A 19,890-nucleotide genomic window follows, 5' to 3' on the forward strand; every position below is an offset into this window, starting at 1 on the left:
ATCTTGGTGTTTATTTTAATCCTTATCTTGGTGTTAACTGATACGGTGATTGGGTAGAAACACTGATGAGGTGCAGAAATCAAGTGAAAAGGAGCAACCTGATCCGGCAAATGGTATGTGGAGGTGAAGACGTTTTCTGAAAAATTTTGTGTTCCCAAAATGATAAAACATAATTTTCAGAAAGTTTTCCGGTAAACTTTTTTTGGAAAAAATGAAAGTGTAGAAAATTAGATTTTAAAAGGGTAAAATTAGAATATTTTGTGATATGTAGGGGTGAGTGTATAATTGTTGAGGTAGAAAATCTAACTTTTATTCGATATTTAAGTTTTTTTTATTAAAATAGAAAATTTATTTAGTATTAAATTTTTAAAAAACTTTTTATATTATTATTAGTAGTTGGTAGTAAACTTGATAATGATATTGTTTATCTTTATTTTCTTTTTTTGATGAAAAATAATTTTTGTGTTTTTTTTTTTATAGAATGTATTGTTTTTTTTTTTTTTATTCAAGTAACCTAGTGGCTAGAAAATTCACCTTAAAGGTGAATTAGTGGAGTGTCCCGGGTTCGAATCCGGACTCCTGCACATATAGTGCGATATCCCTACCAACTGAGTTAAACTCACGGGGAAAATGCATTGTTTTTTCTATCTATACTTTTTTTGTTTATATTTTTAAACACATCATCTTTTATTTTTTGTATTTATCTCTTATATTATTTCAATAAATAAATATTTCAATATATACTTTTTTATATTTTTTTTAATAAAATTATAAGGGTTTTGCTAACGAGTGCCCCCGGGGCACTCTTTAAACATTTCATTAAAAAAAACTTTTTATTGAAAAAATTAAACACTCAAATTTCCAATGCGTTGACTTCACGTATTTCCATAAAAATTCTATAAAAAACTTACTATTTAAGTATTAAAAGTGTCCCGTAGCACTATTTAGCATTTGCCAAATTATAAATAAGATATAAAACTTGCAGGCGCTTAAAAGTAATAAAATAAATTATGTTTTTTTTTTTGTTGAAGGATTGATTGAGTAACTTTACGCAACAAGCAACAGATCGTGAATGAGACCTTACCAGACCAACCACAACAGATCATAGAACGACGCTGCAAAGAGGAAGGAACACTGTCATGTGGGAATCGATTCTATTAACGGTGGCTGCAACCGCCGGAAATAACATCGGAAAAATCCTTCAGAAAAAGGGCACTATCATTCTCCCTCCCCTCTCCTTCAAGTTCAAGGTAAAAAATCTTCCTTTTTTCATTTTCTTGAATTTTCACGATTTGGGTTTGTTAAAGATCTCAACTTTATTGATAACATTATCATTTGAAGCAAATGGATGTGTCCTGAAATTGGAAATTATAGCTGGGTTTTTGAAGGTGTATTCATTTGTGACAAATTGAAGATTTTCTCATGCCTGTGTAGAAATTGAATTAAATTGGACAAGAAAAGGTTTTGTAGCTATGAATTTATTGTTTGGTTGGTGTTTCATTGTGTTTTGCAGGTTATTAGGGCTTATGCTTTGAACAAAACATGGTTGATAGGTTTTCTGATGGATATTTTTGGGGCATTATTGATGTTAAGGGCATTGTCTCTGGCTCCAGTAAGTGTTATGAAAAAGCTATGAAAAATCACATTTTTATTTATGTATTTTTTTAAAAGGTATCCGGCCATAAGACCAACTAATTTGGTGGACCAATCTCACCGTTCACTAGCGGAGGGCCCAATTGAAGCTAGAGCTTTGCTCTAACTAGAATGGCCCAATACAGAAATTGGTACCGGGAGGATTCGAACCTGAGACTTTAAGATTAACACACTCTGAGGTCCCAAGCCTTCACCACTAGGCCAACCCCTAGGGATTTATGAAAAATTAATTGAAAGGGATTTTATTATACCCTTCAGCAATTAGTCTGCTCTTATAGTGGTTTGCTTAGGTTTTTATTGACATTGATGATGCTGTGGGTTTTTCTTTTCTCAAGTATAGGTCTCTGTTATCCAACCAGTATCTGGCTGCGGACTAGCAATTCTGTCGATCTTTTCTCATTTCTATCTCCAAGAAGTTATGAATGTTGTTGATTGGGTTGGAGTTACCTTGGCAGGCATTGGCACAATAGGTAATGTAAGTTTTTAATCACCGGTGCATTGTGTTCAGCAGATATTTTTTTGAACACGAGAGTCAAGAAGCAAGTTCGCAGGGTTAATTTTGTTGATTATGAAATAGTTGTGTTAAAAGTGTGTTAAAACCAGAAATAAAAAAGTTGTGTTATGTGAGTCTCTGGCTATTCATTTTGTTGCTTAATGATTATGATGAGACAAGAATAATGGATTTTGTAGCCATTCATATAGCAATAGAGTTTGGACCTACATATAATTGTGATTTATTTGTCTGTAATTCTGTGTACTATAATGTTAAAACTGTGTCCGAGCATCTAAGTAATGGACTGAAATTTTCTCGAGTTTTTCTCATTTTTATTATCCGGCTTCTCAGAAAACTAAGTAATGGATCTACATGTAATTGTGATTTATTTGTGCTGCAGTGCTATTGTATTAAGATATATGATTTTGTATTCGTGTGACACTCTGATATGTTTATCTATATTTAGGAGTTGGTGCTGGTGGCGAGGAGCAACAAGAGGCAGTTGCTCTATCTATTTTTCACATACCATGGCTGGTATCCGTTGTTTCCATCTTGTTTGTAGGTACCTTGTCTCATGAATCAACTTAATTTATATCCATGTGCTTTAATGGTCATAGTTATTCAGCATTCATAAGTTTGGTGGCAGTGGCACTCCCTTGATTTTACTACAATAACCATTATCTAGAAAATGCTTAACGTCCTTGTTGAGGAAGAAATAATGGTATTCTTTTATTGACTGGAAGTTCATACATGGGGTGCCTGTCAAACTCACATTTGGCCTTGAACCCGGTTCATATAAATGCCAGATATCTTGCTTAACAATAGCATATAATTAATGCATGAAGTTGTATATGTTCTGAAGTTTAGTTGACTTAAAAAAAGCCCTATGCTCCTATCCAATTACTTTAGTTGTCTATTTTTGTTGCTTATGTTTATATGAATGTTATTTTTCCCTGAACATGGTGCATATAGAATGCCCTGTTAATTGTCTTACCGTAACATTTACATATAATTATGGCATAAAATATACATGTTTTCAAACGATATATACTTATTTTAATGATCAACCGTTTGTAGAAATCTGTTTTTCTTAGACATTCTCAAATTAATATTAATTTCTTCTGTTGGTTTTGAATCTATTTATGTCAGTCATTAATCTTTTGTAGTATTATATAAAGCGTATTGGTTACAAATTTACAATACTTATATAAGAGCATTAGCAACTTCTCTTTAAAAAATTATGAGTTTACCAATGTAACAAAGTGATAATACTATCACACAGGCATTGTTACTATTTTAATTGTTAGAAACACTTGTGCAGATACTGCTTAATGGATGGCTTCGAATATACAAGCGTCAGCGAAGAGAACAAGAGATGGTAATTCATGTTTTAAGCTTGCTGAAATACCTTCAAATTTACATGCGTGTTTTCATAAAAACAACCGCATATGGGAATTTAGTGAGCTATGCTTATTTTGTTCTTTTGTCGCTTGACATTTTCATGTTTCACACAGATGGAATACGATGTTGTCGAGGAAATCATTTATGGCTTGGAATCTGGTATTTTGTTTGGGTACTTTTGCTTACCTCTCTACTTAACTTCTGTGTTCTGATACATGTCATTTTTTTGGATGCCTTAACTCCTTTATCTGAAATGAAATTCTAATAATTTTTTTCCTTGAAGACTAAGCTTATAGCTTAATTAGAATTGACAGTTTATATAGGGTTTGCTGCTTTCTTTGGCAATGAACAAAACTTGATTATATGTCTGAGTTTATTTTAAAACCTCTATGCAGGATGTCATCTGTAATATCAAAGATGGGATTTCTATTCCTTGAACAAGGTTTTCACAAGCTGCTGGTTCCTATATGCCTCTTGATCAGTGTGTCTTGTAGTGGTATCGGCTTTTACTACCAGGTATTCCGAATCCACTTTTACATGATCTGGTTTTGTGAGAACTTTTGCACCTTTCAAACTTTGAGGTCATTTAAGATTTGTTCGAATGGACTTGTTGACTTATTTGAGCATATCTACTGACATAAGTAATTGTAAGTAGTAAGTACATGTCATAAGCTGTTTTTAGCTTATTTTCATAAGTTCTCTATGATATCTAATGAAAATATTTTATGGTTTATATGAAAATAATTTGACTTTATTTTGTCTTCTATTATAGGAATAGTTTATACATAAGTACTTATACTATAAGCGTTTAATTAAGTTGTTTATCCAAACAAGGCTTTGACTTGTTTCATTCAAACTGCCTAGACACTTGTCCAAGTTCCACATCACCAATTTCAGATAAACCTCTTCAATGTAATAATTTTTATCTTCTTCTCTTTGCAGACACGTGGCCTAAAGCATGGCAGGGCTATTATAGTTTCTACATGTGCTGCTGTGGCATCAATTTTGACTGGTGTACTTGCTGGGATGCTTGCTTTGGGTGAGCGGCTTCCTTCTGCTCCAAAAGCTCGTCTAGTGCTCCTTCTTGGATGGTAATATACTATTATTAAGATGTTATGGCTTTTTCCATCTTTTTATTGAACGAAAAGACCAAATTTTAGCTTCAACCATTTTTTTGTTAATTTTTAAGTATATGCACACACACCAGAAGGAAAACAAACTCAGAAATAAGGTCATACATACTTATGAAACATTACTCTGCAGGCTACTTATAATTACGGGCGTGATTTTGCTTGTTGGTTCAACAAAACTAGTGAGATTCCTCGCTTCTTCACGGCGAACAAGAAGCAATACGGAGAAGAATTATGGCCCTAGAAGATCTACTTCTTCCCGTGTAAGGGAGCCAAGTCCTACTAGTGCTGTCATTCAAGCGGCAACATTAAATCATCTGCTATCGTCGTCTTCCAAAGAAAAAGCTTGACTTGACATAAGCTAGAAATGTTCCTTCATCTCCTCACGGGATTTCTAAGCATTAAACTGCTAAGGCCATGATGTATGATGATGTATATGTAAGTGGCTGCTTCATCAGAGGGCGTGGCGTTTTTTCTGGAATCATACCTTCTGATTCATAGTTTGGGTGAAATATCTGTTAACTTTCTCATGCTATATAGTAAAAAATATTCCTGAACTTTAACTATGTTGGCTTGTGAGGATTGTATATGATAGTGATGGTGGCATACCAACATACATAATTTTTATTCAAGTCAGAATCAAATTTTAATAATGAACAGTCTTATTCCTGTTTACTGATGCAGTAGTTATATTTCTTTGCACATATGTGTTGCTTGTGTCTGAATAATGTGCTAAGGGTGCACTTCAGGCAAAAGAGTTGATTCTTGCAGAATGCTTCAGAATCTATTTTGAAAGTCAAGATTCTTTATCTTGACATGTAGATTAGTGAGTGGTTAACATAAAAGTTGAGTGATTCTTGAAGTTCCAAGATGTTGTAATCAAAGTGTGTTTGAAACGCTCCGATATCACGGTACCAGTGTGTTACAATCGAAGCTACAACTAGTATGATAAGGAAATAATAAATAGATGGCCCCTTTAGAAAGTAATGAAAAGATGCCAGTAGTACTATACTATGTAAAGAAAAGATGCAAAACAATAACAACCACTGATAATTGAGAGGCACCACAAGACTAGTCACTGACCCTTCCTTTAGAAAAAAGGACAGTAGAACCAAGTAGATAACTAATCAGATGCAAAGAAGGGTCCTACGATGAAAAGTTCCATGATAGTCCTTGTCTAATTATCCAATACACATGACATTGGCACCATCAAATATGGCCAACTTGCACTATAAAGGGTGTCACATTTGCCAATGATGAGACTGATATTTATCAAAATGTTTCAGCATAAGTTCAATGTTCTGTAGTTGATGTTCTATCAAATATGTATGGTTGATGTATTAATAGAGATTCTATAATTTTTTACACTGGCATTAATATCATATATAAAACACCAATTTATACTTTTACAAATCATGGTTTCATTGTAGTTTTTCAAACCTCAAAATATACAGACAGTTTTCCTAGCGGCAAGCATCGTATTCTAAATAGCTATGTTTGCCACATAGTTTTAAATTACAGTCTACAACTATATTCGAGTTTGCAACATCAAGGTTTTTAAAGTCGCTCACTACATCTGTATCACAATTGCAAGATGTTATAATCATAACGGCAACTGTGAATTTAAATTGTGACACATTAGCTATTTCTATATGTAATTTTCGCAATATTAAGATATTGTGATGTAATGTCAATCGCAACTGCAATTTAAAACCTTGACCACGTCATCAGTACCACTACATTATACATCATAGAAGAGGTCAATTATAAGGTCACCATCATAAGCTTGTAAAAAACCTTTTTGTTTGCCAAACTGTAGGTTATCCATGATTTACCTGTAATTTCAAATCTAGTCACAACATAGTGGAGCCACCTCAGTAGATAATAATATTAGAGGAATTTGCCCAACCAAAATTCAGATAAACTCAAATATTTCACATATTATATTTGTATTGTCCCCGCAACTTAAAATTTCTCGATTCATCACTGTTATCATCTCATTTTATTTCTTTTTTCCTTTGAAGAACAATGTTAATTAACAACCAAATTTGGCTGTATTGCAGTCGACCAATAAATGAAAATGGTGCAAAAACAGCAAAGCATCACATATACCATCACTTCGTAAAATCAACACATAGTAACAAAACAACATTTGGCCCCATCTACAGCAATTCTTGTATACATTTCAAGCTATGGAGAGTCACATCAGAAAACAAAAAACCTTCCACCAATCAAAGTTTCATTCTGTCTTTTCTTGTCCTGGATAATTACCTAATTGCTTCATCTGCCAGCTCTCATGAGGGGCTACATGCTCATGGGAAGGAGAGTAACTCTACAAAAAGTTTAACTCAGCAATTTAGTCTTTGAATTAACACAATAACAATGTAATGTAAATAACTATTGGAACTTTGTTATGCACGACTATCTTTTTGAGTTTGAAAAATGGAAGGCATATCTAATACGGAGTACGGACTAGGATATCCGGCAGTAAGCAAAAGATGCAGTTAGATGCAGTTTTCGATTTAATACGCTTCAGATTACACAATAACAAAAACAGTTTAAAATTATCTCGACAGTTACTTTGGCAACAAACAGTTGAGATTGAAAACCGTGTGACGCAGTTACTACACCAAATCCAAATCTATTTTCATGAGATTTGATTGATAGACTATTATGTATATGATCAATTTTAGTTATTGAACCAAACCCTTTAACCGTATATTTCCCATATAGTAGTAAAGCAATTAACCATAAGTTAAAAAGGCTAGTCGTAGTTAAACCTCCATCTCCATCATAAGTTCTTTGGCTGATGAAGCTGAAACAACTATATTCCGAGCACTGGGCTTAATGAAGCCTTCTTCAACACCATTATCAAATAATGCAAGCAAAGAGTTATAGTAACCATCAACATTCAGTAGGCCAACCTGTGCAGGATGATATTTCGGGTCAACGTGTGATTATAACAGAGTATATACCAAGCATGCTATCCAACAACGTAACAGCATAAGGTTACCGGTTTTTTATGAATTCCAAGTTGAGCCCAAGTTATCATCTCCAGAAGCTCTTCCATAGTTCCATATCCTCCTAATTATCAGTCAAAATTATACATTCATTAGAGCAATCCAATACACTAAAAATAAAAGCAAATTTCAGTACATAAAAGAACATCTTTCTTTAGCAGCATTCACATGTAATGAATTTCTTTTGAAACTGTTTTGAGAGTTATTCAGGTAACTACCAGGGAGTGCAATAAATGCATCAGCTTCTTGAGCCATTGCAGCTTTTCTCTCATGCATATCTGAAACAATCTTTACTTCACCTACTGCTTCACCAGATATCTGTCAAAATAGACCAATTACAACATACTAAGATGATAGTTTCTACATTAAAACAACACTATTAATTGTTTCCATGACAGAGATACTACTATCACAATTCACCCTATAAATTTTCTCCCAAATAAGTCATTATCAGAAGTCACAAAAACATGAATCGTGAGAACAAACTAATATAAAATTTTCTCCCAAATAAGAACATTTATTTGGCTCAAATGTCATAAAAACATTAATCCTGAGAATGAACTAATATCAAACAAGAACCAGTTCGTTGTCGAATTAAATTATGTAGAATGAAAAGCAAATATAATGAGACAGAACAGAACAATAAGTAACACAGATAGTAGCACAAATACCTCATGAGGCATGAGAGCTTTTGGAATAACCCTGTAAATGTAGAGAGGTACATATGAGAACAAAGAAAACCAATCAATAACAATACAAATCTTACAAAATGATATCACCGATCGATAACAATACAAAGCTTACAGCGAATGAATAGGCATACCCGAGAACATGGCAGCCGCCATTATACATTTTCTGAGATATTAAACCCATCAGTCCAACACTTCCTCCACCATACACCAAATCTATGTTCCTCTTAACCTGAAATTCATAACAAGACATTAAATTAAACCACAAAAACACAAAACACATAAGAAGACAACATTAAACCTTTATTCATAAGATAAGACAACTTTAAAACTTTATTCATAACATAAATTAAAACCACAAAACACATAAAAAGACAACATTAAACCTTTATTCATAACATAAATTAAGACCACAAAACACATAAGACAAAATTAAACCTCAATCAATGATTCTGCACACATAACATTTATAACAAAAAACAAAAACAAATTAAGAACATCAACATTACACACATGGTTAAGGTCATCACGTGACAGTGAAAAAAACAGTATTTATTGATGACACAATCAACCCAGAGAACAATAAATGCATTTAGAAAAAGAGTTGTTAGAATGTTAGTTATCACAAAAACAGAAAATATTCTCTGACAAGTTTACCTACCCAGATACCCTTTTATGGAAAAAAGATGATTTTTTTTACCAAAGATTATGAAAAAGAGAATAATGAGAGTGTTTAATTTAATCACAAAAAATAATATACTACTAATTAATGGGATTGTTGCAAAGCAAGCAAAGAGAAGAGTGTGACCAGTTCATCAGCCAATTGAATGGCGGCGTCACTGAAAACTTGACGGTTGCCGGAGTTGCTGCCGCAGAAGACACATACCCTCTTGAACTTACTGCTTCTGGTGTATCCTTCCTCCATTCAAAATCGATTCTTTTTCCTTTCTTTTTCTTTTCTTTGTGGGTTATATGAATTTGTTTATTTATAAACTAAAAAATCTAACACCAATGGAACAATAAGGCCAATTATTATATTATTATTTTATATAAATAAATAAATAAATATAATGTAGTTAATTAAAATGATGATGACGTAGTTGTATTATTTAAAATATAATTATGTTTTTGGAATTTCATTAGTTTAAACTTTAAATGACACATGACAATTTTTTGTAACTTGGTCAATCATACATTGCATTGAGTTTCTACTTAATTTTCTCTACTTAACTTTCTACTTAAAATATTTGGATTGTTTTTTTAATTTGATTTTTTTTTACAATAAATTGGTTATAGCATTTTATTTATAATAAGGTGTTGAATAAATGTTGGAATATCAATAAAAAGATGAACACTTAAGAATGTGGCCGCTTTTGCTAAAGCACGAAACACAAGGAGTTGTTGAGATTAGATCTAACAGTTCCTGAGTTTTGGATTTGGGGATCCGGTGTGGCAAAGTGCATAGAGAGCTTTCCTAGTCTGCTGAGGTAGAAAAAAGTCGTTGAGATGAACACCGTAGAGGCTATTAGGTCTCGGTGGATTGGACCATTGATACTGCCTGGAACAAATATTTTATTGATTTTACTTTCTTCTTTTTTTTTTCTTCAGTAAATTAGTATTCTCTAGATTTAACTTAGGAGATAAATTATTTTTGGGTCATGCTAACCGGTGCCCCCGGGGCACTGGTTAAGGAAACCAAAATTAGAAAGTTTTGAAAAGAAAATAACACTTTTTAAACTTTCGAAAAGTTGACTGCACAAACTCCAATGCCAAATTACTATTTTTGCATCCTTAACTAGTACCCGGGGGCACTGTTTAGCATTTTCCATTATTTTTTATAATGGTTGAAATTGTAGGTTTTATTTTTTTTTTAATTTGACCAAACAAAATTTATTAATTTTAGGCAAAATTAACCTAACAAATCACAACCAACCAGTCAAGTTTTAGTCAACAAGTTGACTAGTTTGTCCCTAATATTACAATAGATGAATTTAAATATTATTTTAGTTTGTCCGTGAAGATTAATATTGGTCTTTAGTCATTTTTTTATAATATATTTTCAACTATTTATTATCTTATTCAATTTATTTACCTCTTTGCAAACATTTAACAGTATAATTGACAAAAAGATAATTAATTTTTCATTGGACTTTAATACGATAAATAAATATAAACAAATTTTCTTCTACAAGCCTGATAATTATAAAATTAGGGAGAGAGTAAAGCTACCAGATTTAGTCTAATGGTAAGAAATTTAGGTAGTATATGTGTATGAGGTTTTAAGTTCGATTATCATTGACTTCATTGGAAAGAAAAGAAAAAAAAAGGGAGAGAGTAATTTTTCCAACAAATAGAAGAAATTGTTGAAATAAAATAAAAACTTAGAAGGGACTGAAAAAATCTCTCAATTAATTTACAAGAAATAACGGGTAACATATCTCTGATTTTAAGTTTTTTTTACAAATTTTCTCCTTTTGGTTTTTAACCCTTTTGTTTTTAGAGGAAGAGGCCTCGGCAATCCAAAATTCGATCGCAGAGTAAAACAAAGTTTGACTAAAAATTATTTCTACTAGAATTCGAAATCAAATTCTCTCGAACGATTTGTTCTAAGAACTTATTAACTACCAGACGTAATTCTATTTGAGGTATACATGTCAGATATTAAATGTGGATGTCTCTATTATCCAAGATTCAAATATTATTTCGTTTACATAATCACGTTCTTAGGGTTAACTTAACTCCTTCTCCTAAACCAAACATTCATTAGTAATATGGAGCATCTTCTCAAACAATTTGAAGACACCATTCTAATATTAAAAATTGTGCCCATAATAAAAAGAAACACAAAAAATTAAAAAGAGACATTTTCTATTTAAATTATAAATAATATAAAAAAAAAACTGATGAATAATATTAAAAAAAAAAGTCGATGACATCAAAATATAAAAATATATGCAACTTGTAGGTGTGTGTTAAATGCAACTTAATTATCTGTCTGAACAAAAATATGTAACTTTATTATTATTTTTTTAACACAATATGTAACTTAATTAGTCCTTGAAATATTATACAACAGAAGTTAGATAAAATCTCAACCTATCAAATAAATTTTCCAAGTTTAGACTCTGCCTTTTCCTTTGCATATCTGTCTCTTACCCCACAACTCCTAAATTTAGAGCAAAACCATACACAGTTTCCTTCAACAACCAAATCAAAGAAAAACAAAAAACAAACAAAACCAAATTGGTCATTAATTTGATCATTTCATAAAGTTCTTCTATCTTTCTGTAGGAATTTGAATTTCCTAAGCACCCTTCAATCATCATTTGCAAAAGTAATTAAATTGTAGGATCAAAAGAAAGATCATAGAAAAAATTGTCATCAATATAAATCACTTTCTTTGTCATGGGAAGAAGTGTCCCCTATGACAATGCCAACAATTCATTAAAAGGTTCATTTCTATATTTTTCATTCTCATTTCTAGCATTAGCAACAAGCATTGCAATAATCACAACTCTATGCAGCGTTGGATTTCGTAGAAAAAAATCGACATCACCACCGCCACAACCTCATACGTCGTCTAATCCATTTGTTGCTACACCAACATCAAATGCCAACGAAGAAGCCGCATCCACAACCACAAGCGCAAATGCAACAATATTCATGTCACAAGAACAACCTCGTACATCGGTGGCATCAAAGTTAGAAAATACAACAATAGAAGAAAACAACAATGAAATGTTATTGAAGGAATTACCTCTTCCACCAGCAATGCAAGTTATGCAACAATCCAACAACAATATTAATACAAAACTTGTGAATAGGACGACTTCCGAACGAAAGCTTAAATTTAATTTGAGTATGAAAATGCCAAGGAGTTTGTCTTTGGCTAGAAATTGGGATAAAAAAGAGGACAAATACAAGAATCTTGAAATAGGGAAGAAAGAGAAGCTGAAAGCTGATGAAGGAGTTTGGATGAAAGCAATTATATTAGGTGAGAAATGTGTACCTGATGAAGAAGAAGATGCTGTTATTTATGAAGGTAAGGGGAAGAAAATATCAGCATATCATCCTAGAAGTTCTGTTTCTTCAACCACTAATAATAAGTCACTTTCTAGACAATGGTCTTCTGTTGCTCTTGATGTACCTCAATCTCATGAAGAACGAATGAATAACATTTGATTTGGTTAATTTTTACTTTTTAATATATATATGAAAAGATAAAAACATAAAAATTATAGACTTGTTTGTGTTATTATGTCCTTTATATAGTTTGTGCATGTAATTGAATAACGTAAGCGTGGTGGACCCATAATTCACATGTTCCAGGGTTGGAATTTGTCTTATATTATCTTAGAATTTGGATACGGGGTGAGAATATGCCAGGTTAATCGACAGAGGTCTAGAGGGATGTATTTAGTATGATCGATCAATTTAGGGGGAAAAAGAGCAACCATCAAAGTAAAAACACAAAAAAAAATTAGAGAAAAACAAAGCCTTTTAGGCCCAAACTTTGAATTTTTGGATCAGGACAAACTTGGGCTTGTAAAGCTTATCTCCGCAAATCTATTTCCGTGCCTAATGCAATCCTTCGAAAGTTGATTTGTAAGATGATGACGATTCACCACAAAAACATTTTTAGATGTGTCTCGTTTAATGTAAAACTCTTAACACATGTAACTAAAGATAGAACAATTGATATACTAGGTCAATAGTACAATCTAGTTGGTTTACATAGACACTACTATTATGTTCTTTTTATAACTCTAAGCTTGACACCATGCTTGAAGTTGAGAACCATACCATATTCAAGTTCTAGAGGTTTTTCCATATTAAGTGAATGACGAAATACATATTTTCTATATAAATGAATCAAAGTAAGTTTGATCTCTTGCATGGAAAATTTCTGGCCAATACATGCTCTTGGACCAATTCCAAATGGTATGAATGCATAAGGGTGCCTTCTTTTCATTTCTTCACATTTAGGATCAAACCTCTCTGGTTTGAATTTTTCTGGTTCTGCAAAGTTTCTTGAGTCTTTTGCTAGAACTCCAAGTGCTAACCATACCCATGTTCCCTGTTCATGCTAAACTACATTAGTAATGGCATATAGCTAAAAAGCTCTCCATCATGAACTTTAGCAAAATCGTGGATGGCAGTCACGACCTATGAAGCACTGACACTCATCAGATTAGGCGTGTCCGGCGTCGGACACTGAGACAACACCGACACTTATGATTATTATGAATTGTCATTTTCTCAAATTATTATTTGTATCGCGACATGTCAATATTTGTGTCATGTCACGTGTCTGTGTCTGTGCTTCATAGGTTGTGACTGCCATCCACGATTTTGCTAAAGTTCATGTTGAATTATGTTGAATTTTTACACTACTTTTATAAAATAAATTCATTAGACTAAGATGTGTTACCTTTGGAAGAAGGTAACCTCCTATCTCTACTTCGCTTGATGTTTCTCTTGCAACCAATGGAGAGACAGTGTAAATCCTCATTGCCTCTTTAATCACCTGCATTAATGAAACAAAAATAATAAATATAATATCTATTTGCTAATTCGTCCTTGCAATCTCAAAAAATTTCAAAACAAACTTTAATTTCTGCAAGTATCTTTCACCTAACCTGATCAAGATAAGGAAAACTTTCATTAAGATCTTTAGCATTAGGTATCCTATCATGTGTTCCAAACCCATCAATCTCTTGAAGCAATTTTTCCTCAACATTTAGGTGACCAGCAATCAAATAGACAATAGATGACAATGTAAAGGATGTTGTAGCCGAGCCGGCAAGTAAGTGTTCATAAGTTATAGCACTTATGTAGTCAAATGAAAACACACTCTCTGATACACTCTTTGATTCTCTTGCATTCAATATAAGCGACAAGAAATTCTTCGAAGTTCGATTTTTATCTTCCATTCTCTTCTTAACAATCTCATCAAGACGACCGGTTAAATTTTTATTAGTACATTCCATTTTCCAATCCATAGTGCCCTTTATTCTCTTCAAAATTTGTCTAAATGGTTCTTGAAGTATAGGAGCAATTAAACCAATTATAATTGAGAATGAACCAGACAAATCCATCTTAAGCTGTGTTGTGGAGTAAATATGTTGATTAATGAAATTTGATACTTCATCACTACTACTAGCACTTGAATTTTCTACATTAACACTTTTCATTGATTCACAAATTGAATTAGGATTTGAGAGACCAAAGTTGACACCAAATGCTGCATCTCCAATAACATCTGTTGCTAATCTTAGGGAAAGATTGGAAAAGATTATGTCTTCTTTTATGGTGTCATCAAGATTTTGTGTTGCTGATTCTATAAATGATTGCATTTTTGGCACTAAGTTTGCTAAGTGTGATGGTTGGTATACTGATAATATGGTATTTCTCATTGTAGACCATTGCGAGTCCCTACAATTTCAAATTAGTCGTGTTATTTAAACATCAAAATGAAGATATTGTATGTGTTTATTTCTATTTCTCTCTTACTTTTCATCTTTTACTACTTACACACATTTCAATAATACATTTAAAAATCAAATAACAGATAATTGACAACAAAATTTTGATGTTAAAAAATGTCTTGTCATTTTATATTTGGATGATCAATCTTTGTGTGTTGAAAATTTGTATATTAAGCACTAGTGAATAGTGATGTTTAGGATAAGACAAAAAAGTTTTGGTGAACCATTGGATTTGAATGAATGTGGAGGATCTTAATTGGATCACAATCACATAAAGTTAATGGTTTTCAATTTAGTGGCCAGGTTACCCCACCATGAAATTAAAATCCACGAGAAAAATGTATTGTTGACATTTTAGAAGAAAAAAAAACAAAAGGTGTACAAGCAAAGTACATATACCTTATTTCAGTGCATTTTAAATGTGTGTCAAATATTTTTGTTTTGTTTTTTCTTTCCCATAAAAAAAATATATTTTATTATGATATACAACAATATTGAAAGTCTATATTCAAATTTGATATTTTTAAATTATAAAATAAATAAAATAAGTATTTTCTGACAGCTACCGGCGTCTTTAGTGACGACAGAAAATTCAACTTCATCATTTTTTCACTAATCATTTCAATTCAAATTACGGAAAATTCTATTATGGATCACTTCCACCGTTAACTGGTATTTAGCGAAGAAATTTGCAAACCTTGTGAAGAATAAACCTTTTTGGTGAAGAGGAGAAGCAGAGATAGGAGAGGGGATGCTTCTATTTGGGATATCTTTGAATTTTCTTATTCCCACCTCTTTACAAAGCTCAGCATCTGCTATGATTATTAGAGGTTGTCTTCCCATATGAAATCTGCTCCATAAGCAAATGGTAACAATGAAAATCATGGAAGAAATTAAATAAAAATAAAAATAATAATATTGTATGCAAGTAGAATAGAAACCTGTAAATTGGGCCATATTGCTTGGCAAGAATTGAGAACACATCCGGACCATACTTTGCTAGTAATGGAAGATGTCCTACAAGAGGAAGAGAAGGTGGGCCTGGAACTTTCCTTAATCTCCAAAATGGCCCATACAAATAACCCAATAATCCACCTATTAAAGCCATCAAAGTGAATATTATTGATGACAAAGGGACACTTGAAATTACACTAATAAACATCATTGATATTGTATGCATGTGTGTGCATAACTATCAAAGAGAAGAGGGAAGTTTCTTTGTTGCTTGAAATATAAGGATGATGAGTGGGGCTATATATATTGTCACATTTCATGGATTGGAGTTTATATAAGGTAGGAATTGGATTATTGGGGGAAAAATTTCTCAACGCACCTCAACATTTCTCCCGCACTCCCTAGCGCACCTAAAAAAATTCGGAAAATACGTTCCGAACTATTTTTTAGTGTAAAATTTACACTAAAAAAATTCGGAAAACATTTTCCGAATTTTTTGGGGAGTGGGTGGGTGCGTTGAGAAATTTTCTATTGGGGGGACCATGTTGATTATAAGATCGCTAATTAATCATGAGTGGAGTTGAGATGGTGTTTTTGTCTATGCATGAATGATGATATAGATGAATTAGGTATCCCAAGCCTTGAACCCAATGGATTTGGTTTTCCTTAATTAATCATTTTTCCCAATATAGTGAGAGTAGATTTGGTGGTTTTTAAATAAATAAATTTGGCTATAAATTTAAAGCTCAAACATGACCTATTAGGTGTTGTGTTGTGTGATATTTGTTTATGATTAATTATTTGTTTTAACAATATAATTCTATTATTTGATATATGAGTTAGGATCCGTTGACACCAGGTGTCAAACTTTAATTTGACACCAAATCTCAACCGTCTATTTCTTTTAATCAAAGGGTAATAATAGTTTCCTATATTAACTTATGTGTGTATCTATTTAGGATATTCCTTATTTTTAGGTTGCATATAAATTTGATTTGTTGTTCTACCATAAAACAAAATTTGATAAACGTTCTACCAAAAAAAAAAAAAAATTTTTGTTCTACCAAAAAAAAAAAAAAAATTGCTGATCTACAATAGTAAATTGTTGTTATCCCCATCATTACTATTCTCCTTGTGTTTTCATTTTCCTTTGCTTAACTGTCAATGTCAATTGCAAACTATGCACATAAACAACCTACTACCAAACTCAATTTAATTAAAATGGTTTTCTATACTAAAACCGATAAAATTAAATTTTTATACCCATATATACCATGATTGATGATTCATATATATACTTGCTTTCAATGATTTATAACCTATATGTCCAATAGATTCCTAAACTCAATTCATACACCATGGGAATGAAAACGCAAAGGGGAATAGTAATGTTTGGGGAGATTGAATAACAATAAATCAAATTTTTTTCTAGAGCAACAAATTTTTTTATTTTTTTTATTTGAACAATATTTTTTTTTTGGTAGAACAACAAATCAAATTTTTATGCAACCTAAAAATAAGGAATCTCCTAAATAGATACACACATGAGTTAATATAGGAAACTATTATTAACCTTTGATTAAAAGAAATAGACGGTTGAGATTTGGTATCAATTTAAAGTTTGACACCTGGTGTCAACGGATCCTAACTCTTGATATATATATATATATATATATATATATATATATATATATATATATATATATATATATATATATATATATATATATATATATATATATATATATATATATATATATATATATATATATTAAAAAAAATTATATGAACATACCCGTACCTTAGTTTTTCTAAAAAATTCTTATTTTTTTGGATACAAAGTTATAGAATTAAAAACTGAAATCACAAAAACTGAATTTTTCATCTTCCAGATCCAGATTTGCAAGGTCAGAGAGATAATTTCATTTCTTTAGTTACAAGCTCTCTTTACATTGCAGCAACAGTGTTCTTCACTTGCTTGTTCTTTGCTAGAGAGTGTGATTGACAAAAACGAGTAATTTGCATTCCTCATTGATCCGTAGTTCAATTAATTTGCATTATATAGAAAAATATTTGTTTGAAGATACTAATCTCTTAGATTGCATTGGAGCTAGGTTTCCAAAATTGGCATTGGATTGGTGCTTCTCTTCTGATGCCAACTCAAAATAATTGTTATGGCCTTCCAATAATTTGTTGCATTTCATACTATTTTATTAATTTGTTCACGTTGTACTTTCCCTATACGACTCAATGACTTGGGAAAATGACATGAACGGGGCCAATTCTTTCAAAGTTCTTTCCATTCAAATTGCATTGGCAGTGATTCCACAACTTGTGTGCTTTGCTTTGGTGTAATACACTAATTATATTTTTTAAATGAACTAGGGTTTGCTTCCGTCCATTTTTTTTATTATCAAGAATGCTTTGTTTAGTGAATCATATTGTTGTTGGAAAGCAAATAAAAATTGAACCGTTTATAGTTAGTAAAGAAATCATTTGAACTTTGGAATCACATGAGAAAAGTTTAATTTGAATTTTAGCCCTTTTATTTTGGTTTTCAGCACCAGTTTAATCTGATTCGGGGATCAGTTCTGACATCAAATGGTTCTGGCCCCCTTCCGATCGCAGTTGCGAGGGATCGAACCGTGGTCTTCCCTACCAAGTTCAGCGTCAATCACCACTAAACCAACTAACGATTGGTTGAATTTTAGCCCTTCTATTGTTTGCGTATGATTTTTGTCTTTTCATAAACAAAATTCGCTCAATTCAATCCTACATTTGTTCAATTACCCTTGTGTAAAGGATACTCTTTGTGCTGAGCACAAATAGAAATAAATTTGTGAAATTATAAATATTATGAAAAGGTCTTTAATTCTATTAAACTTTTAAATTTATTTTTGAGTCAGGATCCGTTGACACCAACTAGTTTGACACCAAATGTTACACCTCTCAATAACGTTTTAACCGATATAAATTTTATAAAATCCACCGTTGGATTGAAAGTTTACATCATATAGATCATTTGTGTAAAATTTCAAATAAATCCAAAATCATTTGATATGTTATTGAGATACATCAAAATTAACGGTTTTTGTATTTTTTTAAATGCCGTTAATCTTTATGTGTCTCAATAGCATATCAAATGATTTTGAATTTGTCTGAAATTTTACACAAATGATCTATATGATGTAAACTTTCAATCCAACGGTGGATTTTATAAAATTTATATCGGTTAAAACGTTATTGAGAGGTGTAATATTTGGTGTCAAACTAGTTGGTGTCAACGGATCCTGACTCTTTATTTTTATATTTAAAAAATAATTATTAATTTAGCTCTTTTTTTTGAAGGAATAATTTAGTTCCTCTGTTTATCTACTTATTGTCAATTTAGTTTCTAACATAGAAGGATTAATAGGAGTAAAATTTGACATAGGGACATTTTCAAAATATTTATAAAATCAGATTTATATAAAAGTATCTTACAAAGTCATAGACGAATTTATTATAATATATAAAATAGAGTCAAAGACGAATTTGGTAATTTACTCTTAAAATATTTTAGTACACTAATGGAAAAACTTGTCAAAATAATGAAAATGAGTTTTCTAACACAAATTTTAGATGTATATTTTGCTTAACAGAGTGTCTGTTCAAGAAAGAAAAATCAAGTAATGTGTTTGGAAGAAAATTGCTTTTTAGGTCCTCCTATTAGGCTCCCGGACCCCGTGTTCACCATTTTGCCATTATAACTAGTTTGGTACCTGCAACCCGAAATCACGTATCTTCTTTAAATTGGATTCGGTAGTTGGAAACCGAACTGGACAAAAATTCATGGAATTCAAAACAAAATCAAATCCCTTGTTCAACATCATAATCACACGAACAGAAGATGGAGCAAGAAAACGAGAGAGAATAGTTTGAAATCTTACTCCACCTTCAATTTCATCTCTAACTCCACCTTCAATTTTTCAATCTCATCAATTTTATCTCTAATTCCACCTTCAATATTTCTCTCCAGGGGTATTTTGGGATTTTTGGGGGCCTGAGGCAATCTTGGGGGGC

General features: G+C 31.8%; 3 protein-coding genes across 3 annotated transcripts; 1 reads left to right on the top strand and 2 right to left on the bottom strand.

Annotated features, from left to right (window-relative positions):
- Positions 1-991: 991 nt before the first annotated feature.
- Positions 992-5,352, top strand: LOC123916654 (probable magnesium transporter NIPA9). The gene is made up of 9 exons (XM_045968175.1): positions 992-1,250; positions 1,514-1,612; positions 1,994-2,123; positions 2,613-2,704; positions 3,468-3,524; positions 3,661-3,719; positions 3,943-4,063; positions 4,490-4,638; positions 4,811-5,352. The coding sequence occupies exons 1-9, from the start codon at positions 1,140-1,142 to the stop codon at positions 5,025-5,027; spliced, it is 1,035 nt and encodes a 344-aa protein (XP_045824131.1). The 5' UTR covers positions 992-1,139; the 3' UTR covers positions 5,028-5,352.
- Positions 5,353-6,758: 1,406 nt separating this feature from the next.
- Positions 6,759-9,376, bottom strand: LOC123916675 (cytokinin riboside 5'-monophosphate phosphoribohydrolase LOG8). Its single transcript, XM_045968194.1, has 7 exons — positions 9,195-9,376; positions 8,521-8,618; positions 8,369-8,399; positions 7,916-8,015; positions 7,691-7,761; positions 7,458-7,601; positions 6,759-7,009 (listed from the first exon to the last, which is right to left on the bottom strand). The coding sequence occupies exons 1-7, from the start codon at positions 9,309-9,311 to the stop codon at positions 6,917-6,919; spliced, it is 654 nt and encodes a 217-aa protein (XP_045824150.1). The 5' UTR covers positions 9,312-9,376; the 3' UTR covers positions 6,759-6,916.
- Positions 9,377-12,866: 3,490 nt separating this feature from the next.
- Positions 12,867-16,300, bottom strand: LOC123916663 (cytochrome P450 711A1-like). Its single transcript, XM_045968186.1, has 5 exons — positions 15,816-16,300; positions 15,572-15,724; positions 14,026-14,821; positions 13,818-13,913; positions 12,867-13,463 (listed from the first exon to the last, which is right to left on the bottom strand). Exons 1-5 carry the CDS (start codon positions 16,052-16,054, stop codon positions 13,134-13,136), a joined length of 1,614 nt encoding a protein of 537 aa, XP_045824142.1. The 5' UTR covers positions 16,055-16,300; the 3' UTR covers positions 12,867-13,133.
- Positions 16,301-19,890: the final 3,590 nt, after the last annotated feature.

The sequence above is a fragment of the Trifolium pratense genome, linkage group LG1 (genome assembly GCF_020283565.1).
Source record: "Trifolium pratense cultivar HEN17-A07 linkage group LG1, ARS_RC_1.1, whole genome shotgun sequence".
Taxonomy (NCBI): domain Eukaryota; kingdom Viridiplantae; phylum Streptophyta; class Magnoliopsida; order Fabales; family Fabaceae; genus Trifolium; species Trifolium pratense.

Bases quoted from the DNA above. Each gene is read 5' to 3' on its own strand.
- LOC123916654 (XM_045968175.1), top strand. From the start codon at position 1,140: ATGTGGGAATCGATTCTATTAACGGTGGCTGCAACCGCCGGAAATAAC. The intron at 4,064-4,489 runs GTATTCCGAATC...TTCTCTTTGCAG, and splicing joins GTATCGGCTTTTACTACCAG to ACACGTGGCCTAAAGCATGG. The intron at 4,639-4,810 runs GTAATATACTAT...ATTACTCTGCAG, and splicing joins CTAGTGCTCCTTCTTGGATG to GCTACTTATAATTACGGGCG.
- LOC123916675 (XM_045968194.1), bottom strand. From the start codon at position 9,311: ATGGAGGAAGGATACACCAGAAGCAGTAAGTTCAAGAGGGTATGTGTC. The intron at 8,016-8,368 runs GTATTTGTGCTA...CTATTTTGACAG, and splicing joins AAGCTCTCATGCCTCATGAG to ATATCTGGTGAAGCAGTAGG. The intron at 7,602-7,690 runs GTAACCTTATGC...CATCCTGCACAG, and splicing joins TTGGAATTCATAAAAAACCG to GTTGGCCTACTGAATGTTGA.
- LOC123916663 (XM_045968186.1), bottom strand. From the start codon at position 16,054: ATGCATACAATATCAATGATGTTTATTAGTGTAATTTCAAGTGTCCCT. The intron at 15,725-15,815 runs GTTTCTATTCTA...CTTATGGAGCAG, and splicing joins CAATATGGCCCAATTTACAG to ATTTCATATGGGAAGACAAC. The intron at 14,822-15,571 runs GTTTGCAAATTT...TTGAAATTGTAG, and splicing joins AAAGGTTTATTCTTCACAAG to GGACTCGCAATGGTCTACAA.